General features: G+C 40.6%; 4 protein-coding genes across 4 annotated transcripts in view; 3 read left to right on the forward strand and 1 right to left on the reverse strand.

Annotated features, from left to right (window-relative positions):
- The window catches only part of LOC114432368 (gastrula zinc finger protein XlCGF17.1-like), a 216,880-nt gene extending 201,083 nt beyond the window's left edge, over positions 1 to 15,797 (reverse strand). Inside the window, exons 1-2 of the mRNA XM_028400358.1 lie at positions 15,744 to 15,797; positions 12,209 to 13,234 (exon numbers count right to left, since the gene is read on the reverse strand). Of these exons, the coding sequence (XP_028256159.1) occupies positions 12,209 to 12,812 (604 nt within the window). The 5' untranslated portion in view covers positions 12,813 to 13,234; positions 15,744 to 15,797. The remainder of the gene's footprint in view (positions 1 to 12,208; positions 13,235 to 15,743) is intronic.
- The window catches only part of LOC114444837 (NACHT, LRR and PYD domains-containing protein 3-like), a 383,662-nt gene that overhangs the window by 309,820 nt on the left and 52,431 nt on the right, over positions 1 to 21,411 (forward strand). The gene's annotated exons all lie outside the window — the stretch shown is intronic.
- Positions 1 to 21,411, forward strand: part of LOC114432357 (H-2 class I histocompatibility antigen, Q9 alpha chain-like) — a 267,348-nt gene that overhangs the window by 244,271 nt on the left and 1,666 nt on the right. The window lies entirely within an intron of this gene.
- LOC114430790 (gastrula zinc finger protein XlCGF17.1-like) lies at positions 4,608 to 5,713 on the forward strand. Its single transcript, XM_028398701.1, has 2 exons — positions 4,608 to 4,619; positions 4,824 to 5,713. The coding sequence occupies exons 1-2, from the start codon at positions 4,608 to 4,610 to the stop codon at positions 5,694 to 5,696; spliced, it is 885 nt and encodes a 294-aa protein (XP_028254502.1). The 3' UTR covers positions 5,697 to 5,713.

Genomic DNA, 21,411 nt, shown 5'->3' on the forward strand with positions numbered 1-21,411 from the left:
CTCGTCAGCGCCTGATTGGCTGGAAACACTCACCTGAACACAGACAGCAGAGAGCAGCAGCCGGCAGGAGAAGCATGTTTCCTCTGGTGAACTCACAGAGAAGTGACGCTCTGATGCAGCTGAGGCCAAACGAGGACGAGCTGCTCAAAACTCCCATCAGCCTCTGCTGCCCTCAGATAAGACTGCTGGGTGCTGTGGTTTGTAACCACACCATGAAGGAGGAGCTTCAGATGAGACTGATCACTGCTAATAGAAAAGAAAAGAATTCTTATGAAGAGTTGATGATGCCATGATATCTGGTATTACCACAGTTTGGCGTTTGTGTGTGTCTAGACCTGGTGGTGGTGAGGAAGGCTGGAGAACAGGAGAGATGAGGGTTTGGACTAATTGGACTCATTAATGATTAACTTTTTACTAACCAAACGGAAAACTGTGTCATCACACAGCCACACATGTTGTGTTATAAACTACTCTTCATATATATTTATACACATACATATGTTTTTGAAGCATGCTTTGTGGATGGGAAAGGAGGCAGAGCTGAGCCTGTCTGAGCATGTGGCTCCACCTAGTGGACAAAAGTGCAAACCACTGGCCTGGTTTGTCAACTCTTCATACGTATTTGCTGTGACAGTATTTATATATTCCACACAAATATATCAGCTCATAAGCAGCATATTTGTATTAGTTAGTGGAGAATATTAGGTCCTTACACTTTGGTTCAGGAAGCAGTGGAGGTATGTTCATTGTACAGCTGTTGTTCACTGACTCATCAGTCCAAGCAGAAGAGTGACATCAAGTTGTATGCTACATGCTAAATGCTAATACAGCTGCTGTATTGTAGTTGTTGTGGACTTGAAATCCATTGGGGTCTCCCTGCACAGGTTCAAATCCTGCCTGTTTCAGCTCAGGGTGATATGTCATAAACTTGGGGAAGGTCTATTGACCAGTGATCTAACAAAGACAGCAAATAGACTAGGTGTCCACACACAATGAAAAGAGTCATGCAGACCACACTTAATGGTTCTACATTGCATGTGGTGCTGTCCCACCCAGCTAGACAGCATTTGGGTGAGTGGGACAATAATAGCTGTAATAGTTTTAAAAACAATAGTTTAACAAGAGGAAGCCGATTCATTACACCGGTTACATCAAAACAAGACATGACAGATCTCAAGTCACAGCTGTCAGTTCACATTCAATAGTAGTAAAATATATGTATGTTATAGAATTGATGTTGATGAGGCTATTTCTAAAGAAGAACTTTTCATTGCTAAGACAACCCTAAACATATTAGTAAGTCTAACTTTAAATGTATACTTGTTGAAGCAACACAAACCAACTAAGTCAATTCAACACAACACTGTTGAGTAAATTGAATGATCACCAACCTGATACCTAGACCTGACACTAGGTGGCAGCACTCGACTGTGTGACATGCACAGTTCCCCTTTGATGAAGTTGTCCAATTTACTTAATATAGTTACGTCAACATTTTCCACATAACTTAGTTGTGTTCAATCGAAATAACTAAATTATGTGAAGCTAACAAGACTGTGAGTCATTTCAATATAATCTGACATTTATTACACTGACACAACTCAACACCAACTGAACAGCACACATTTCTACGCTGACATAAATGTGGATTGATTAGTACACATGTTAATTAGTTCTTAAAATATGGACTTGAATTGTGCCTTTATTATGAGAATTAATATATAAATATTTATTTCCAAATGTATTTCTGTAGATTATTTATTGTGATACTATATTTTAAAGATCACTGGATCACTGCTGGAGACACACTGCATCATTCTTAGACACATGACTGACAGCAGTAAAGGTGGAGGCTGCTTTTTATGTCCTGGATGTTTGTTTACATATTCAGGTTGAATCTGAATCATTTTATTTTAATGTAACACATTTAATTTATTCAAAAATAAACATTCACAGCTCAGTATTTACAGCGGAGCTAGTTGCAGTTTGGCTGGTGTTGCAGTGGAAACATGCAAATGTTGAGAAACAAAATAGAAGCATGATCTCAGACAGTTTGTCAGCACTAACATCCATAAAGTCAGGACAATCATCCTGCAGGCAAGATGTTCTTAAGCACATGTTTCAGTTATTCTTTGTACTACACAGTTTACACACAGAGGGATCTTTGCTTTGGGTTCCTGCCCACGTAGGTGTGGAAGGAAATGAAAAGGCAGACATGTTGGCTAAGAATGCAATAAAAAGAAAGGTGATTGATTTAGAGATATCATTGATCAAATCAGAATTAAGACCATTATAAAGAAGCACTGCAACAAATCACAGCATCACTGTGTTCCTTTTCTCTGCCCCCCCACTACCACCACCTGTGTTTTAAATGTCTCTGTACTACTGTGTTCCATAGTATTATTTTTATGACACTAACAACAGTACAGTTCCTCTTGTGCAGCATTACAACCAACAGTATAATACTCCTATTGGAGTTGTTAGTTTTTTTATTTTATGGCATTCATGATGTACGATGCAAATAGAGCACTGTACATATCTCAGCTGTATATCTGATCTTATTTCTATTTTTATTCTCTTTTAATTCTAGTTTTTATGCTTCTCTAGTAGCACACTGCATTGTCTTATTATTTGTTCTGCTGCTGTAACAAATCAATTTTCCTCCAGTGATCAATAAAGTCTTTTTTTTATCTATTAAAAGTATTTTAGGAAATTTCTGAAAGCTGAGAGACTTATTTATTAAGCATGTTATAATCACAGGGATGGAACATAGAACATGTCACAGAACAACAACGTCTCTGTTTGAAAAGAGTGCACATTCAACACATAGTGTTTCTAACAGGAGGACACTGACTTCATGACTTGAAGCTACAGATGTGTCCCTCCAGCTTTTCTCTCTCTGCTTCAGCTCATCAGAGCTCTGTGCTTCGTTTATTTACTGTTGAAAACTACGGAGCAGCTGCTGTTATTTCTCAGTTAGCATCAGAGATGCACCGATTGATGGGCCATGACCGGCGTCCGCAAATCAGCAGAGATATGACGATTTTATGCCGGATAAATGCACTCGCGCCCAACCCTTAGTTTAGCTTAGTTTAGCTTAGTTTAGCGTAGTCAATGGAGTTCAGTCTATCCAACATGAGCAACAGTGAGCAAAACACGCGCTGTACATCCGCTGGTGTGTGTGTGTTCCTTAAACGGCTTCTGTTATGATCTGCTGCTATATAGAAAATAGCTGCTCCCTATATAATGGCAGGGAAACACTGGTAAATTTGCAATATGTTGTTGTTCCATAACAATGCACTTTCATGATGTGTATGGTCTGTTTTATAACAATTACAGTAGAGTTATTAGTGTCTGAATGCCCACATTGGGGCACACAGGTTCGGGTCGGGCAGCTCTACTGTAAAGTGGTTTGAAAAAAATCAAATCGTAATCAGCTAAAATCAACATCTTCAAGGACATCTAACAAGTCCAGTTGTCTTGCTTCAAGCTTTTAAATCATTGAGGTTCAGTTTTTGACAAAGGAGCTACTCTCATGGAGATCACATAAACTCTAGGGCTGTAATCTCCCAGGTGACTGGTCGATTTATTAGTCGATATGTTCTGGCTCGACCAAAATTCTGATTTCTCGACTTTTTGTAACATTATTTTTTTATAAGGAGGAATGTACCAAGTGCTAATGGGGGAGTGTTTTCAGAGCACCCGTTTCATAGGTAACAGTCGATCTTTGAACACCCCCCTTGTTTTCACTACTTTGGTTTAGCGCGACCCACTAGAGACAGATTGAAGCATACCAGGCCCTGTGGTTTGCTGAATATTTATTTAGTTTTTTGTCATTTAAGTCAGTCCTTCTCTACCATGTCAGAGACATCTGCAGTGTGGCAGATAATAGACAACAAAAAAAAGTTTGCATCCTGAATTTCCCCCGCGGATCAATAAAGTGTCTGTCACAGCTCAACTACAAACAGGCTGCCCCGTCCATTTAAGCATATGAACACTGACGTATTTCAATATTTTAGTCTAATAAATTGTTTTATAACTTTAGGCCTTTAGACCAGGCTGCATGTTAAGTCTCCCCATCATCCAGACGTCATTCAGAGAAGCTGTGACCCTGTGTTCAGTGTCGCTCTGTGCGCAGGACATGTACTGAGCAATATGATAGTGTCTGTAAATATTATAACATGACAAAAACAATGGTCTAAATATTCCTCAACAGGTTTTGTGCCGATATCACTAAATGAGGGTATATTTTTCGGAAATCCAGAGCTGTGATATGGTGCAGATGGGCGCGATTAAAAATGCTGTCAGAGCCGACAGACTCCAGTGCATAATTAATTTCAGTGCGAAATAATTAGGTTAAAAACAATGTAATAAGCAAATAAATTACTATTCTTTGTAGTCTTTATGTTAATTATAATTTGTTAAACTTTCCTGCTTCAACTTCCCAACAGTAGTCAGGAAGCACAGAGGAACGACACAGCTCCAGAAATGAGCAGCTTTATTCTCTTATTCTTCACGCTGTACATAAATGTCTTGTTTATAAATCACTCCTCTGTAAGCTAACAACTTCTCTCCCACTCCTACACAAATGCACACAGGTCACGGGTATGCGCGCACTGGTACACACACACGTTCCTTAATGACACATATGCCCCCCAGCGATTAGTCGATTTTTAGTAGAAATTTGAGGGTTTCAGTCAACCAAGACTTTCTTTGGTTGATTACAGCCCTAATAAACTTTCTATTTTCTTCTGTCCCTCTGACCTGCAGATCTCCCTCAACAACACAATTGTCAAGTGGAGGATGTTCTGGCTGACCAGCAGCTCTGTGACCAGAAGAACAACTCCAGTCTGGACCAGGAGGAACCAGAACCTCCACAGGTTAAAGAGGAACAGCAGGAAGTCTGCACCAGTCATGAAGGAGAGCAGCATGTACTGAATGAGGAGACTGACCCCTCTATAATGACTTTTGCTTCTGAAAGTAGCCAACCAGAAAAACAATCCCTAAAATGTAAACCTTGTGGAAAATCCTTTACATGTCAGTCAAAACTTAATAGACATCAGAGAATTCACACAAAACCATTTTCTTGCAATACATGTGGGAAATGTTTTGGTGGCAATTATGAGTTGGTTCGCCATATGAGAACCCACACAGGAGAGAAGCCATATTCTTGCAAAACATGTGGGAAATATTTTAGTCAATTTCATCATTTAACTTTCCACATGAAAGTCCACACAGGTGAGAAGCCATTTTCTTGCAAAACATGTGGGAAATGTTTTGGTGGAAATTATGGGTTGGTTCGCCATATGAGAACCCACACAGGTGAGAAGCCATATTCTTGCAAAGCATGTGGGAAATGTTTTCGTCAATCTAGTGATTTAACTCCCCACATGATAACCCACACAGGTGAGAAGCCATATTCTTGCAAAACATGTGGGAAATGTTTTGGTGGAAATTATGGGTTGGTTCGCCATATGAGAACCCACACAGGTGAGAAGCCATATTCTTGCAAAGCATGTGGGAAATGTTTTCGTCAATCTAGTGATTTAACTCCCCACATGATAACCCACACAGGTGAGAAGCCATATTCTTGCAAAACATGTGGAAAATGTTTCAGTCAAAATTCTCATTTAGCTGTCCATATGAGAACTCACACAGGTGGAAAATCACTCAGTGACATACAGCCAAACAGGTGAACCATCTGAACCATCTGTGTGGATAAGTTTCTTGGGAGGTTTTGCTTGAAGAATGATCAAGTAGTTACAAAATACACATATTCTGCTTCTATGGACTAAAGCTCAAGGTGTATGTGTATGTATACGACAGCGTGCACCAGTTCCCACTAATATCCAGCAACTTCGCACAGCCATTGAAGAGGAGTGGACCAACATTCCACAGGCCACAATAGACAATCTGATAAACTCTATGCGAAGAAGATGTGTTGCACTGCATGAGGCAAATGGTGGTCACACCAGATACTGACTGGTTCCGAGTCCCCAGACCGCCAATATAGCAGAAACAAAATGCACATTTCAGGGTGGCCTTTTATTGTGGGCAGTTTGAGGTACACCTGTGCACTAATCATGATGTCAGATCAGCATCTTGATGTGGCACACCTGTGAGGTGGGATGGATTATCTCAGCAAAGCAGAAGTGCTCACTATCACACATTTAGACAGATTTGTGAACAATGTTTGAGAGGAATGGTAATATTGTGTATCTGGAATGAAGTTTAGATCTTCAAGTCCATCTCATGAAACATGGGAGCAAAAACAAAAGTGTTGCGTTTATATTTATGTTGAGTGTAAGTCCCGGACCAGAACAGCAACACCCGCCGGTGTAAAGATGAGACAGGTGTACGTAAGCCGATCCCGTCGCCACCACTGCTGCAGATCAGAGAGCAGTGTCAGCACAGGGAGATCTAATTTAATGACAGGGATGCGGCATCTTACCGTGCCAACGCCACAGGTGGAATCAAGGTAACAGAGGACGTCAGCCCCGCCGCACACACGCCGCCACCACGCTCGCTGTAAAAGTCATGCGGTATTGATTTCAGTTCCCCTGGTACACAGGCACAACAAACCGAGCCTACCTGGATGCACAAACACCACGGCCCCACGTTCACCGCAGCCAGCTACCGCTGCAAGCTTCTGCCGCACAGGAGGAAGGAGAGAGAGACAGGCGCGCAGCCAGCTGCCTGCTTAAATAGCTGTAGCACCGCCCCACAATCAGCACGCAGGCTGGAAGGAGATAACTCACCTGGTCACACCAGCATTCTAGGATCTAAGCTACAACATCCACAACCTTGACCCTACATTGCACAACACAATACCACCCAGACCCTCAGTCAGTCAATAGTCAGGGCACGTTGGTGCACGGTAAATTCAACCGGAACCAAATTCCTGGTAAGATTTCCAACACAGAGAGTCACTTGAAATCCTGCCCGTTGGGGTTCTGGAGACACCGCATAACACTGTTTGAGTGTTTGGCCAAACCTAAAACAAGTCCTTTGACATTTCAAAACACCTGAAAACCACACGTTAGAACACCTACAGTTTCAAAAGGTTTTACAGTACCTCGACATCTGCAATACACTTTTGGTGCGGTCTGAGAGAGAATACTAAACCAGTTGCTGTAGACCACGCTGGCAGGCAGATGCTTCAGGGTGATCTTCATCTGCATAGGAGAGGACAGACCATTTTTAACAGTAACCTTCCTTTTGTTAATTGCCGTTGACAATCTGTGACACGGAGTTCATCGCACCTGGTTGAAAAAACTGCAGTGGCCACCGAATCCTTCAATTTCTTCCAAGGTCTATGGGGGATAAAACGGTCACAAAGCAATATTGTAAGTAAGTTGCTCAGGTAAGATGCATTACCATGACTTGCAGACTGAATAACTACACATCCAGGCTTCTAAGGTCACACAGCAGTAAGGCACCCATCTTCACTGGTAGGATGTGAAATTCACACTTCAAGGTGACGAATCAGTGGTCCTGTGAAGCAAAAAAAAAACTGTGGTAAGGAATAATGTTCACTGAAAGGACGTAAGATAAGTTACAAACAGTACTTTACTCGCAGAAATCCAGCCTTCCAGGTGACGAATCCCTGGTCCTGCAAAGCAAAAAAACCACAGCAGTATGGTAAGTGTCTTCACTGGCAGGATGTATTCAGTTGCAGACATATTACCTCACTTGCAGACATCCAGGTGTCCACTCAGTGGTTCTGTGTAACAATAAAGTCAGAGTGGTAAGCAGGCATCTTCACTGGAAGCATGTGTAGAGAACAGTTGCAGACATGTTACCTTCCTCGCAGAAATCCAGCCTTCCAGGTGACAACATCAACCGTTCTGTGAAGATGAAAACGGCCATGAACGCACTCATATTTCCTCCAACAGCCCACTGTTCTGTTAAAGCCCTCCAGTGCTCAGACAGGAACCTCCAAAAAGCCCATTTACAGCTAAATAGTAATATAAAGCACCCATAGTGGCTGTGAGGACTGCACTAACACAGCTGTGCTGACACTACACTACACTACCAACTCCATACATACAGGAGAAGTGCACAAAAGAAAATTACATTTTACCCACGACTCCCAGCTACAGCTAAACTTTTTTTAGGAAGCATAGCTTGTTTTAACAATTTACTGTTGTCGCATTTTGTACGCTACAACTACTTGACGTATTTTACATAGTTAAAGGGAACACTGGCACTTTACCTCTCCTTTAACATATTCTATCTTTAAGTTAATGTACTGAAATATCCTGCCTAGTTTAGACACTGACACCTTAATCTGTCTTACTTCTATAAACTACTTTTATTGATGTTGTAGAAGACTCTCGTCATCCAAGTCATAATTCGTAGAGAAGGTCGAAATTAACCTAAACTACTATTATTGTTACGCTCTGTTAAACACCAACGACGCACGTCTTATCTAATGAACCTCATTTTGCCACCATTAAAGGTGTTATACGCAACATATAAACTTCACTTTTAGGACGCCAGGTTTGAGCCTCTACACTACCGCTTTGACTGGTTTGCCTGCTAAACTGTGCTATTTAATATGTCGATTCAGTTTTAACGTGTCCTTTGCTGTCACCATTTTTATGGCATTGCTTAAAAACTGGTCAAGGCTGCCAGTTTTGTAGCATTACACTGTATTCATTCCCCCCTTTGGGTGTTGCCCATTCACAGTCAACAAAAAAAATCTCCATCAATCAAACCCAATCCATCAAACCACCAAAGACCACAGAAGCACATGGTAAGACACAACAACAAACCCACAACACAGAACCACCACAACAACAACAACAACACTAACCAGATGCCGGCATCCACACACCCCCTAAACAACAACCACAACCTCCTAAACAACTGTTGTCACTAAACACTAATTTAATCTACTAAATTCTACCTTAACTCTCTACTACTAATTTTATATTATATATAAATCTATATATTATTATAGTTAGATGGCAAAGCAATGCAACAACTATGTTAATTTATCTAATTACACTATGAATAATATAGTTTTTATCACTAAATAATTATACCGCCTGCATGAGGGAATAAAATATGAGGTGAAAAACAAAAAAAACAGGCCATAGAGAAAGAACAAGAAAACCGATAACCTGGCACAGCGGGACATGAAGACGTCTCCTCAGACCACAGGCAGGGCCTGGCACTGGTGCTGTGATCGTCAGCTGAGGACGACAAAATAGACCATTTTTAACAACACATAATCTGCAATGCAGAGTTAAAACACTGCAAACATGAGGTGAACATGAGTAAAACAAAACGCTGATGGTGCAGATGTAGTTGTAGGCCTCGTAAGTATTCGCAGTTGAGGACAGTGGCAGAAGGACCGGAGAACACGGCCAACATGCCTGACGTTGCCACTGTTCCTCCTCGCAAGTTGCTACTTTTATCTGAGCGCTAATCCTCTGCCAAAGAGCGTACCTTTATCTGCTAGGCAGGGACCTCTAGCTGATCTCTTCACAGGACAGCAGCTGAACAAAAACAGCAGATTCTTTAGGTTAGTGTGTCCTAGTGTGACCATCACCAGGGAAACAGCCAGGAAACATCCACTCCCCTTGTTGAGTTCAACCTACTGCGATGTCTCCCAGAAAGCACCAAGGGAGGCCTTCAAGGCCTGAAGAGGGGGAGGACACAATTTACAACTACATTAGGCTTGAAACAAAAGACAACTTCATGATGACTTAAGTAAATGAAAACAAGCAGACAGTACCTGTAGTAGCTTGGACCCACCTCTGCAGTCTGTGCATTGTTCCTGAGCTCTGCGCCATGTGCTCTGATTATCACTGCTTTCAGGTGTGTCTCTGGAACTGCTGCATTTCTCCTGTTCACCACTAGATGGCGACAAACGTTCTTAGTTTGGAAGCATTGACTTTATACTGATATTAATAAAACATTTGAATGTAACACTTCTTAGTATCAACTGAACAAATTAATACTGCTTCCCTCTTATCTTTGTGTTCCCTCCTTCAACTCAAAACAAGCCATTTTGTGTGTTTTTTTCCCAATTTTCAGCACCACCCCTTATAAAATCAGAATCAGAATCAGAATCAGAATCATGTTTATTGCCATGTAAGTGAAGGGGGTTCACATTACTAGGAATTGGCCTTAGTGATTGGTGCATGCAAAGAACATATAATAAATAACATGCAATAAGATAAAAACTAAGATAAAATGAAGTAAATAAACTACAGTAAGGCTAAATTTACATGGCAGACATGAAATTGGTGATTAAAGGGTTAAAATCCTGGGGGGAAAATGATTTTTTCACTACTGTTGATTAGAACTGAAGTTAATTAAAAGGTCTATGCAAAAAAACTTCAAAAAAATATTTATCTGATACATTTTTAAAACCGTTAAAGTTAGGGGACGTTTTTGTCCCGAACAACACATAAGGGTAGTGTTTGCGAACAGTCCATGAGGGTTAAACACCAAGCTTCAGTACTTCCTCCACCGCTGCTGATGACTGATCACAGGTGTGAACAATCAGCCGGTGACGAGTGGAGCAGGAGCAGCTGCCCATGCTGCAGAGACACAAACAGCAGCAGCGCTCTGTGACCCATGTCCACTCTGTGTGTCCTCCCAACAGTCTTCCTCATGTGCCGTCTCTGCTCATGTCTTTATCAGGACAGCAGTCAGGTCCAGCCCTCTGGGGGATTTCTGCTCTCACTTTTTAACTCTGATTTCCTGATAGCAGCACTCACACAGCTCAATGCTGAAGAATCAAATCCTTTCATAAATATGCACTGCAGCCAATACAGCCAGAAAACATTCACCCCTTCACTCAAACACACACACAAAGAAGGACAAAAATACCAACAACAACAACCAGGAAGTGCCCAGACCATGACACTCAGTCCATGTTAGACACACAAATGTTCTCTTGCTGCCTCATATATCCATCCACTGACAGTTACCATGGTAACCAGGTCATCAGTGTTATTCAGCTCACCTGTCAGTGATCAGAATGTTATGATTGATTGGTTCATGTTATCATCTATTATCATATACTGTTACAACATCATAAAGATTATTCATAGACATTTATTGTATATATGTACATACACATTTTATAATGGACTGTAAATACAGTATGTCAGCTCTTCATATTTGCAGTATGTATGTTCCAGCTCATGAGCTCAGCTCTGGTTCAAAGCCTTGGTCCTCCACTCACTGTGATCCTTTGTTGTACCAGGTGTAGTTTTGGTGGCTACACATGTGTTCAGAAACTATTCTGTTGTAGCAGATGAGCTTCTTCTGTGGTGTTTCTGCCTCCTTCTGGCTTTAGTCAGACTGTTTCTCTTACAGTCCGTTCATTCCTACAAGCCACAGCCCTCATCTGTGATGCAGGGAGCCAAAGGTGACAGGAACAGGTTACACTTACCAAAATAAAAGTCTGTGTGAAGTACTTTTTTAAATACCTGATATAGCGTAGATTGGTCAAAATCAAACTTCCATAAACTTCAACAATTTTTTTCTCTTCTAGATTTCTTAACAGTACTGTTTAGCACTTCCCAGTTTTGTATATTTTGTCTATGTCCAACTAATTTCTGATGATATACCTTCTTGTTATTTCTAAGAATACTCTTAGTCAGAATTTTGGTAGATTATTGCCAATTAATACGTCCTAATACACCAGAGGCTATACAAATGTTACATGCCAGTTTGAGGAAATGACAAAGTGCAGAGATGCAGTGCACCTTTTCAGACTGAATATGTCTCAGCATGTGTTGCCTCCTGACAGACAGCTAAAATAGTTTTAAAGAGATTAGTTTAACAAGGGGAAGCCAATTCATTACACTGCTCCAATAAAAAAATGAAATGAATTTGTTTTTTTATTTTTTGTAGACACGTACACAATTCAACATGACAGATTTCAGTGACAGGGAATATGTTGTTATGCTTCAAGTAAACTTGGTTCAAAATCTGTGCATACAGCCATCAACTGTACGAGCAGACCCTGTTTATGTGCAGCGATCTCGATCTCCCACCTCATCTTACATTGCAGACACCGCTTTTCACACTCACAAAACTGTGAGCAAAAGGAAGCGATGTTGTGCTCTGTCCTCTCATGTCTGTCTCTGAGATGGGTCTGTGTGGGTTCTCATGTGGTGAGTTAGATGACCAGAAGTACGAAAACATTTGCTACATGTTTTGCATGAAAATGGCTTCTCACCTGTGTGGGTTCTCATGTGGCAAGTTAGATTACCAGACATACTAAAACATTTGCCACATGTTTTGCATGAAAATGGCTTCTCGCCTGTGTGGGTTCTCATGTGGACAGTTAACTCACCAGAGTGCATAAAACATTTGCCACATGTTTTGCAAGAATATAGCTTCTCACCTGTGTGGGTTCTCATGTGGCAAGTTAGATTACCAGACATACTAAAACATTTGCCACATGTTTTGCATGAAAATGGCTTCTCGCCTGTGTGGGTTCTCATGTGGACAGTTAACTCACCAGATTGCGTAAAACATTTGCCACATGTTTTGCAAGAATATGGCTTCTCACCTGTGTGGGTTCTCATGTGGCAAGTTAGATAACCAGACATACTAAAACATTTGCCACATGTTTTGCAAGAATATGGCTTCTCACCTGTGTGGGTTCTCATGTGGCAAGTTAGATTACCAGACATACTAAAACATTTGCCACATGTTTTGCAAGAATATGGCTTCTCACCTGTGTGGGTTCTCATGTGGCCAGTTAGATGCCCAGACATACTAAAACATTTGCCACATGTTTTGCATGAAAATGGCTTCTCGCCTGTGTGGGTTCTCATGTGGCGAATTAAATCACCAGATCGTATAAAACATTTCCCACATGTTTTGCAAGGAAATGGCTTCTCACTTGTGATAATTCTCTGATGTGCCTTACTTTTCCTCTTACATGAAAATGGTTTTACACAAGGTTTACATTTTAGAATTTTTTTTCCTGGAGGACAGGTATGAGAGAGAATCACGTCACAGCTTATTTCTGATTTGATATGATTACTTTCGGAAGCAGAAGTCACTATAGAGGGCTGAGTCTCTGCATTCAGTACATGCTGCTCTCCCTCATGATTGCTGCAGTGAACCTGCTGTCCCTCTTTAACCTGTGGGGGTTCTGGTTCCTCACAGTTCAGACTGCAGTTCTTCTCCTGGCAACAGAGCTGCTGATCAACTAAAATCAGCTCTTCCTCATAATTGTATTGGTGAGCGAGATCTGGAGGATTAAAGCAAACCAGAAAACAGAATGTGATGATCAGAAATACATTACAGTTCAAAACAATTGCAACCTCCACAGTTCAAACAAGTAACATGACATTAGCATAGTGAATGCACACAGGCAAACATTTTGTTTGTGTATGTAGTTTGAACGTAGCATGTGAGTTCAACATTTCAGCTAAATCTACCCTGCTTGGGTCTTCAATTGCTGCACGCACGTTTACTTCTAATTCAGCTGCTGTAGCCTACAATTCACGGCAGGTAAAGTGTATTAGAAACTGCCTGACACATGTCAAGCAATCTTTTTCAGTTAATATAGTTTTTATTGAGGTTATTTAAAAACACATATAGCGAACAGACTTTTTTTTTTTTATTTCATGCTGGTTCATGCTTAAACTGGTATGAGCCAGTCCTGATGTGTTTCTGTTTGTTTTTGTAATTTTATCACGTTAAGAGCGCAGCATTGTGCAGCCTTTATGTTAGAAGTTACGCACGGTAATAAAAACACTTGTCCGGTAAACTGAAAACCTGCTGGTCACGTTTTCCACTGCAAAGTTTTTCTAATGGAAACAATTAAAATGATAAATGTAGGCTCACACGGTACCAAACTTTTGGCTTGTGCCTGCACCGCTCAGAAACTAAATACCGTCTCAGCAGTGTTCTTCTAAGGGACCCGGTCACAGGTGCGACTACGGCTCGCTCTCTCTCTCTCTCTCTCTTCCTCGCTGTCACGTCATGTTCATAAACTTTATCAAACGTCTCCAAACATAAAATACATTATACTACTGAAGTAAAACTGAAGATTCAACCACACAAGGCATCAAATAAAATATATTTAATATTTGATCCTTATCTTCTATATAAGCGGATTGCATTTTTTTATTGACGGTATTAAAAATGATACCGTCGCTACCTGTGTGCCCCGCTGGTATACCTTAATACCTTAATATCGCCCAACCCTATTGTGCATTGTTTGAATGTGCTAAATAAATATTTTCAATTGCTATATTCTTTGAAACATTAATATTAAGTTGTGTATTTGCAATGCCTTGATTTTAGTCAGGTTAGTACACAGTTATAGTGGTTTGTTTCGGTATTTCGGTTTTGGGTCTTGGATTCCTCATTTTCGTTTCGGCCAAGAATTTTAATTTCGGTGCATCCCTAGTATTATTAAAAATAAAATGTATAATTAACCTGCTATATGAGATCTGCATACAGCTAAAACCAGAGGTGGGTAGAGTAGCCAAATTTAAAATTTTAAGTAAGAGTAAAAAAGTACTGGGTGAAAAAACTACTCAAGTACTGAGTAAATGTTAGAGTAACATTTATTCTTTGTATTGATTTATGGTAATCAGACAAAAGTAAAATAAATAAAATGAAAACATGGTCAGGTGGTCACAGCTATTCTTCCGCTGCTTCACTTGGCTGAGGCAGAAAGATGCATGTATCGAGTAGTGAGTCCACGTTTGGCCAATGTAGCGGAGTAAGAGTAGTGTTATTTACTTACAAATTTACTAGAGTAAAAGTAAAAAGTATCAGACATTAAAATGACTCATATGAGTACATTTTTCCCAAAAAGTTACTCAAGCAAACGTAACGGAGTAAATGTAGAGCGTTACTACCAGTGTTAATTTTGTTGACGAATCATTTTCGTCATAGTTTTCGTTAACAACCTTTTTTTGCTGATAAAAATGAGACGATGATAACTAAATAAAAACTAACGCACTGTGCCAAAAACGAAGACGAAGTGTATTGACACTTTTGTCAACGAATAGAAACGAGACGAAAATATTGATGGAGACGAGATCCAATGAGAGCAAATTTTGTTTGTGGAAGGGAGGGACCAATAAGGAGACGGCGGCAGAGAGCCAATCAGAAGTGATCTCTCTGCGTAAGGACCCTGCGATGCTGGAAGAAGGCGTACTCATGCATGGTAACGCAACACAGGAGAAGAACAGACACACGGGCACGTTTGATGTCAACAAACAAGATGGTTTGCAAACCACGTGGAGCGACTATCAGCGCTAAAAAAACAATAAACATGAAGCGACATTTGCAGACGAGTGAGCTGCACGTGTATCTTTGAACTTCTGTTCAAAGATACACGTGACAAAATCTATCTAAAAATGAAGACACCACTGCTGATGGTTTTACAGCATGCGCACTGTTTCTAAGTTGTCACTGAAGTGTTTTGCTGTAGTTATGGAGTATTCATGAAGAAGGTCATGACTGAACAGTGTATTCAGGGAGAGCAGCTCACTGTTCTCTGGTTCTTCTGTGTAAATCAGAAATTGCTGCCAAAATTAACACTGGTTACTACCCACCTCTGCCTGGTTAATTGTGAAGCAGTGCACTTAACTTTTGTGCTCGTGCACCTAAGAAAAAAAGTTAGTCTAGAGCCCAGTTTTCGTCACTAAGCCTAATATAAACGTAGCACAGAGCTCAGATTTTATATTAGAACCCTACAGGAGTCACAGGATTCACTGCTTGTTTGTAGGTTCACATACCTATTCTGTGTAACCGTATCTCAGGTGTCAGGATAATGTTCAGCAGTGGGTCCTGATGGTTGATCTCTTCTTTGTATTGGATGACAGTCGGGTCAAAGTGGTCCAGACTGGAACTTTTGTCCTGGTTACAGAGCTGCTGGTCAGACATGATCTCTTCCTCCTTACAGTCATGTTGTTGAGGGAGACCTGGAGGGACAAATGGACACAAAGACGAATGTGATGATGGAAACATCTAAAACCTGGAACAACCAAATGAATTAATGCAACATTAAAATACAGAAACAGAAAATATAAACATTCAGGTTCTGATGGAGACTGACTGATATGGAAAGGATTTTCCACAAATTTTACATTTTAGAGACATTTTACCTTGAGGAGCGTTGTGAGAGAGAACCATGTCATGGTTTGGTTCTGGTCCATCATAAGCAGCAGTTACTATAGAGGGATCAGTCTCCTCTTTCAGTTCATGCTGCTCTCCTTCATGACTGGTGCAGACTTCCTGCTGTTCCTCTTTAACCTGTGGAGGTACTGGTTCCTCCTGGTCCAGAATGGAGTTCTTCTTCTGGTTACAGAGCTGCTGGTCAGCCAGAACATCCTCCACTTGACAACTGTGTTGTTGAGGGAGATCTGCAGGTCAAAGGTCAGAAGAAAACAGAGAGTTGATCTCCATGACAGTAGCTCATTTGTCTGAACCTCAGTGATTCATCCAGGTCATTTCCTTTGAAAAGCTTGAAGCAGGACAACTGGACTTGTTAGAGTTCCTTGAAGATGTTTAGCTGCTCCTACAAGCTGCTTCAAGCCTCTGAACAGTTCAGCACCTTCTTATACTAAAACTAATGATACACTTAAAGCTTTTTGTTTTTACAGTTGGTTTCACTTTTTGGTAACATTAGAGCCTTTGTTTAGATATTTATTCAGAATACAGTTTATTCACATACAGTCCACAGCAGCTCTCATTAACCCTTCAGAGTGCTGAAGTAAAAAACTGGTCACACCTTTACTGTCACATCATGTTTAGTTAGTTAGCAGCACAAACATGTTCATCTCTCCAGTTTCAGACTGCATGGTCTCCTAAATATACACATTGTGCTTCTGATCAACAGTAATCTGTTAATATGATTTGTCTTCTATAGAAGCTGTTTAACCCTAACTAGGAATGCCAGATTCGGATTTCCAGGTTTTGATTGAGTTTGACCTGCTGCTACTGATTTTAGCTGATTACGATTTCATTTTTTCAAACCACTTCACAGTGGAGCTGTAATCGGGCCTTTTTTCTATCTTTAGATCAAATAGAACAGAAAATTCTCAATCAGCTTTTCACTAATATAATGTGTGCTAACAGAATCAGAACAGGTGAACAGACACTCTTCAAGTCTGCCATTATATAGGGGAGCAGCTATTTTCTATACAGCAGCAGATGATAGCAGAAGTCATTTAAGGTCACATTTCCTATAGAACAGGTCATTACCTTGTTCTTTTATCAAACAAACTAAAATGCCTTATGTTGTTTATCTTATTTGACAGGCAGCAAATCATTAATTAATTCACCGATTAAATGTAACTTCATACTGTCTGCACATAGGGCGCACAGAGTGTACACACACGTGTGCGCACACTCCCACAAGGATATAGAGCGTATGTTGTTTTGCTCACTGTTGCTCATGTTGGACAGACTCCATACACTCAGGTCTTCACATGTCCTCCCCCAGTTCTGCACCAAATGGGGTCAGCTCAGCTGCTGTTGATTTGACCTTATAAGGTACTGGTCAGGACTGAGAATCAGGGGAAAAGCAGGAAGGAAATGGCAGTGGGTGATCATAAACCTGAGATGAAAACACACTTCCCCCAGGAGAATAATTACTTTCAGTGAGAGAGTGATTTTATGATGCGCCATTAAAGCTTACACCTCTCACTGTTTTCTCCACAGTTACTACTTCCTTAAATCTCATAGGTTGTGAGTCAGATCTGGGGATGATCAGGGGGTGAAAGACAGGAGAAAGGAAACTCATCGGAGGGGGTGGTAAACTGGGCTCTAGGAAGCACTCAGGAGACAAACACATTCCTCCTGTCAAGATCTGGATTTACAACCTTAGCTTGATATGAACCAGAGCAACTGGGGGAGGGAGTGAGTTACAAAACTAAGTTATATGAGAACAATGGAATTCCACACTTCTTCAGTATCCTTGACTTAATTTGATTTTCTATAAAACTTACTAACACATAAACAGTAATAAAAACACATTATAGTATAGAGTAATAAACACTTAAAAGAATGAATACTTCATGTTAGGGACACACTTCTAGATATGTGAACCCACACTGCATGATAACACCGTGCAGAATCAAATCTTTCACCCTTCAGAAATAACAGCAGCTGCTCAGTAGTTTTCAACAGTAAATAAACGAAGCACAGAGCTCTGAGGAGCTGAAGCAGAGAGAGAGAAAAGCTGGAGGGACACATCTGTAGCTTCAAGTCATGAAGTCAGTGTCCTCCTGATAGAAACACTATGTGTTGAATGTGCACTCTTTTCAAACAGAGACGTTGTTGTTAAGTGACATTGTCATGTTTACATACCTATTCTGTGTAACTTGATCTCAGGCTTCAGGAGGAGATCCAGCAGTTTGCGCTGACGGTCCATCTCTTCCTCGTACTGGACGATAGTTTGTTCAAACACTCCCAATATTTCAGCAGCAGCAGCAGTTAAAGCTGAATCCATACTCCGCGAGACAAAGAACTTTTTCACCCCTGCAGACGTTACGCCCACAAAATGACGTCACTTTTTGTCTGACCGCCGCTGTTCCGGGCTGAACTTTTGTCTTTCAAGGCTGTGCGGCAACCATGCTGTGATTGGTCGGAATTTATTGTGGGCGTGATGAAAGTGGAGAAGCGCAAGAGCCTCTCCAGGTATATAGGTAGGTGTATAAACAGCGCTGATTCAACAGATTTAATTAATTCAACAATGGATGTTTTTGAGGAGCAGCTTGCCGAGGCAGTGAGGCGATACGAGCATCTCTACAATACATCGCTGAGGACCTACAAAGACACGCTGATGGCCAACAACTCCTGGAAGCAGATAGCAACGATACTTTGCACAGAAGAGAGTGTGTGTCGCAAAAAGTGGCGCTACCTGCGCGACAGATTTGCAAAGGCAAAACGCCGTGTGCAGAATAGTAAAAGTGGTGATCCCGGTGGCAAGAAATTCCCTGTAGTATACGTATAGTATGAGGAGTTCTGCACACACACGTCTCGCGGAGTATGGTACCTCAGTGCGGAAAATACCTTTTTTTTTATCTTTTACCACCCGTGGAGCGCGTTCTCCGCACTTTGTCTCGCGGAGTATGGAACAGCCTTTAGCCGCTCGCTGATAAAACCTCTCAGAAACTCAGCAGCAGCCATTCAGATGTGATAAAACACTCACAGTAGTTACAATTCTGTTCAGCTTCTGCTGTCGCTGTGCTCGTCTTTGTTTTCCTCTTCCACTTCCTACTTCTCTCATTCTTCTTCTTCAGTGTATTGGCGGTTGGCTGCCAGCTTGCAATTACATTACCGCTACCTGGCGGACTGGAGTGTGAACAGTTGATTCGACATTTTTTTCTGTCCTGTCCCTGTGATTAAGATCATACGACTTCATAAATAAGTCTCTCAGTTTTCCAGAAATTTCCCCTAAAATACTTTTAATAGATAAAATACGACTTTATTGATCCCTGGATGAAAATTGATTTGTTACAGCAGCAGAACAAATAATAAGACAATGCAGAGTGTGCTACTAGAGAAGCATAAAAACTAGAATTAAAAATAAAAGAGAATAAAACAGAAATAAGAATAGCCATGAGATATTGATGCAGAATCTCAGTCACAATCCTTATATCCTGCCACAATGTCTACTGCTTTGATCACCATTTGCTAATAACCTAATATGCACCCCTTGTTGTCTGCCCCATTGATCAAGGTTGACTCATACACAGCCTTTGTTAGAGCATCACAAAGCGTCTGGAATCCATCCCCACCCCCTAGTGCTTTTTTCTCTTAATCAGAACCTGAATATTTATGAATATTTTCTGTTTGTTAGTATTGTTATGTTGCATTAACTAGGGGCGTGCCCGATTTCACAAATGTTCAAAAATCCATTCTTTTAATAACAATAGTGCAGAAAGGGAAAAAAATGGCACATATCCACCCGGACGTTTTAGGAGAAGGACCTCAGTCCAAGAGATGATCAGAGTCAGAAACATTTTATTAAATTCAGGGGGAAATGACTTACAAGAATAAAAAAAAATCAAATAAAATTCTAAACAATAATAAACATTCAAGATAAATCCAATGCAAATCAAGTCATATATAATACAACATGATGCGACACCCGCCAGTGTGCGATTTCTTTACCTTTTTGACCCCAGGTAGGCCAACTATGGAGAATTCAAGGAAAAGAAAACAGAACGTTCAATGCTACATGGGTAGATTCATTTGCTTTCACTGCTGATGAGAACGGTTTACCAATGTGCTTAATATGTAATGAGAAACTAGCTAACAACAAAAAGTCAAATGTCTCAAGACATTGCAGAACAAACACGCAGCCTTTGCTCAAAAATATCCGGATGGAGATTAGAGGAAAAAAAGCTGTTTCGGAACTGATGCGGAAGGCTGATCTGAGCAAAAATTACTTCAATAAGTGGATGAAGTCAGCAAAGTTAAGTACATATGCTAGTTTTGTTGCCACTCTGGAAATACTCAGGCATGGGAAGCCATTCACAGATGGAGAATATATAAAAGAATCCTTCATTAAGATTTCAGAACATCTATTCACAGACTTTAAAAACAAGAGTGAAATTGTACAGAAAATCAGGGATATGCCCCTCTCTGCAAAGACTGTCAAAGACAGAAGACTGAAGTCATCACCAGACAACAAATTAAAGACATCAATTCAGCTGTGGCCTACTCAATCGCCTGTGATGAATCTAAAGACAAAGGTGATATTGAACAAATAGCGCTTGTTACGACCCTGGCTGCCGATATGTAAACTCTGCTGGGCCACAGGAAGAAATGGTTGAGTTAATACCATTAAAAGGCCAAACACGGGGGGAGGATGTCTGTGAGGCTGTCTTGAATTGTATAAAAGCCAAAGGAATAAACACTTCCCAGAAGGCTGCTCTTGCTCAGAATCACAAATGGCGTGACATTGAAAACCTCCCCAAATCAGATAAACTTGTGTTCGAAACTTGGAATGCTATCCCCGACATTTATGTGAACATGAAAAAGTTTGCGCTTGGAGTCCTGTCGATCTTTGGATCCACATATGTATGTGAGCAGGTGTTCTCCAACATGAACTGTATATAAAAACAAACATCGCACACGCCTCACAGATGACAGCTTACAATCCTGTGTGAAGATGAAGGTACCGCATACAGCCCCGATGTGCAGACGCTGTGTGCTGAGGTTCAGGAGCATAAGTCCCATTGATCAAGTATGATAAATATTTTAATTACCTATTATTTTGTATATATTCATATTTTTTCATTGTTCACTGAAATAGTTAATGTTGTGAAAAGGTCATAGCAATTAAATAAAGAGGTGTTTGTTTCAAGTAACACAAGTTAAAACTGTGCCTGTTTTTATTGCACTTCAAACCTTAATATATTTCATAACGGTTATAATGTAAACAAATGAGTG

This window comes from Parambassis ranga, chromosome 2 (assembly GCF_900634625.1).
Source record: "Parambassis ranga chromosome 2, fParRan2.1, whole genome shotgun sequence".
NCBI lineage: Eukaryota > Metazoa > Chordata > Actinopteri > Ambassidae > Parambassis > Parambassis ranga.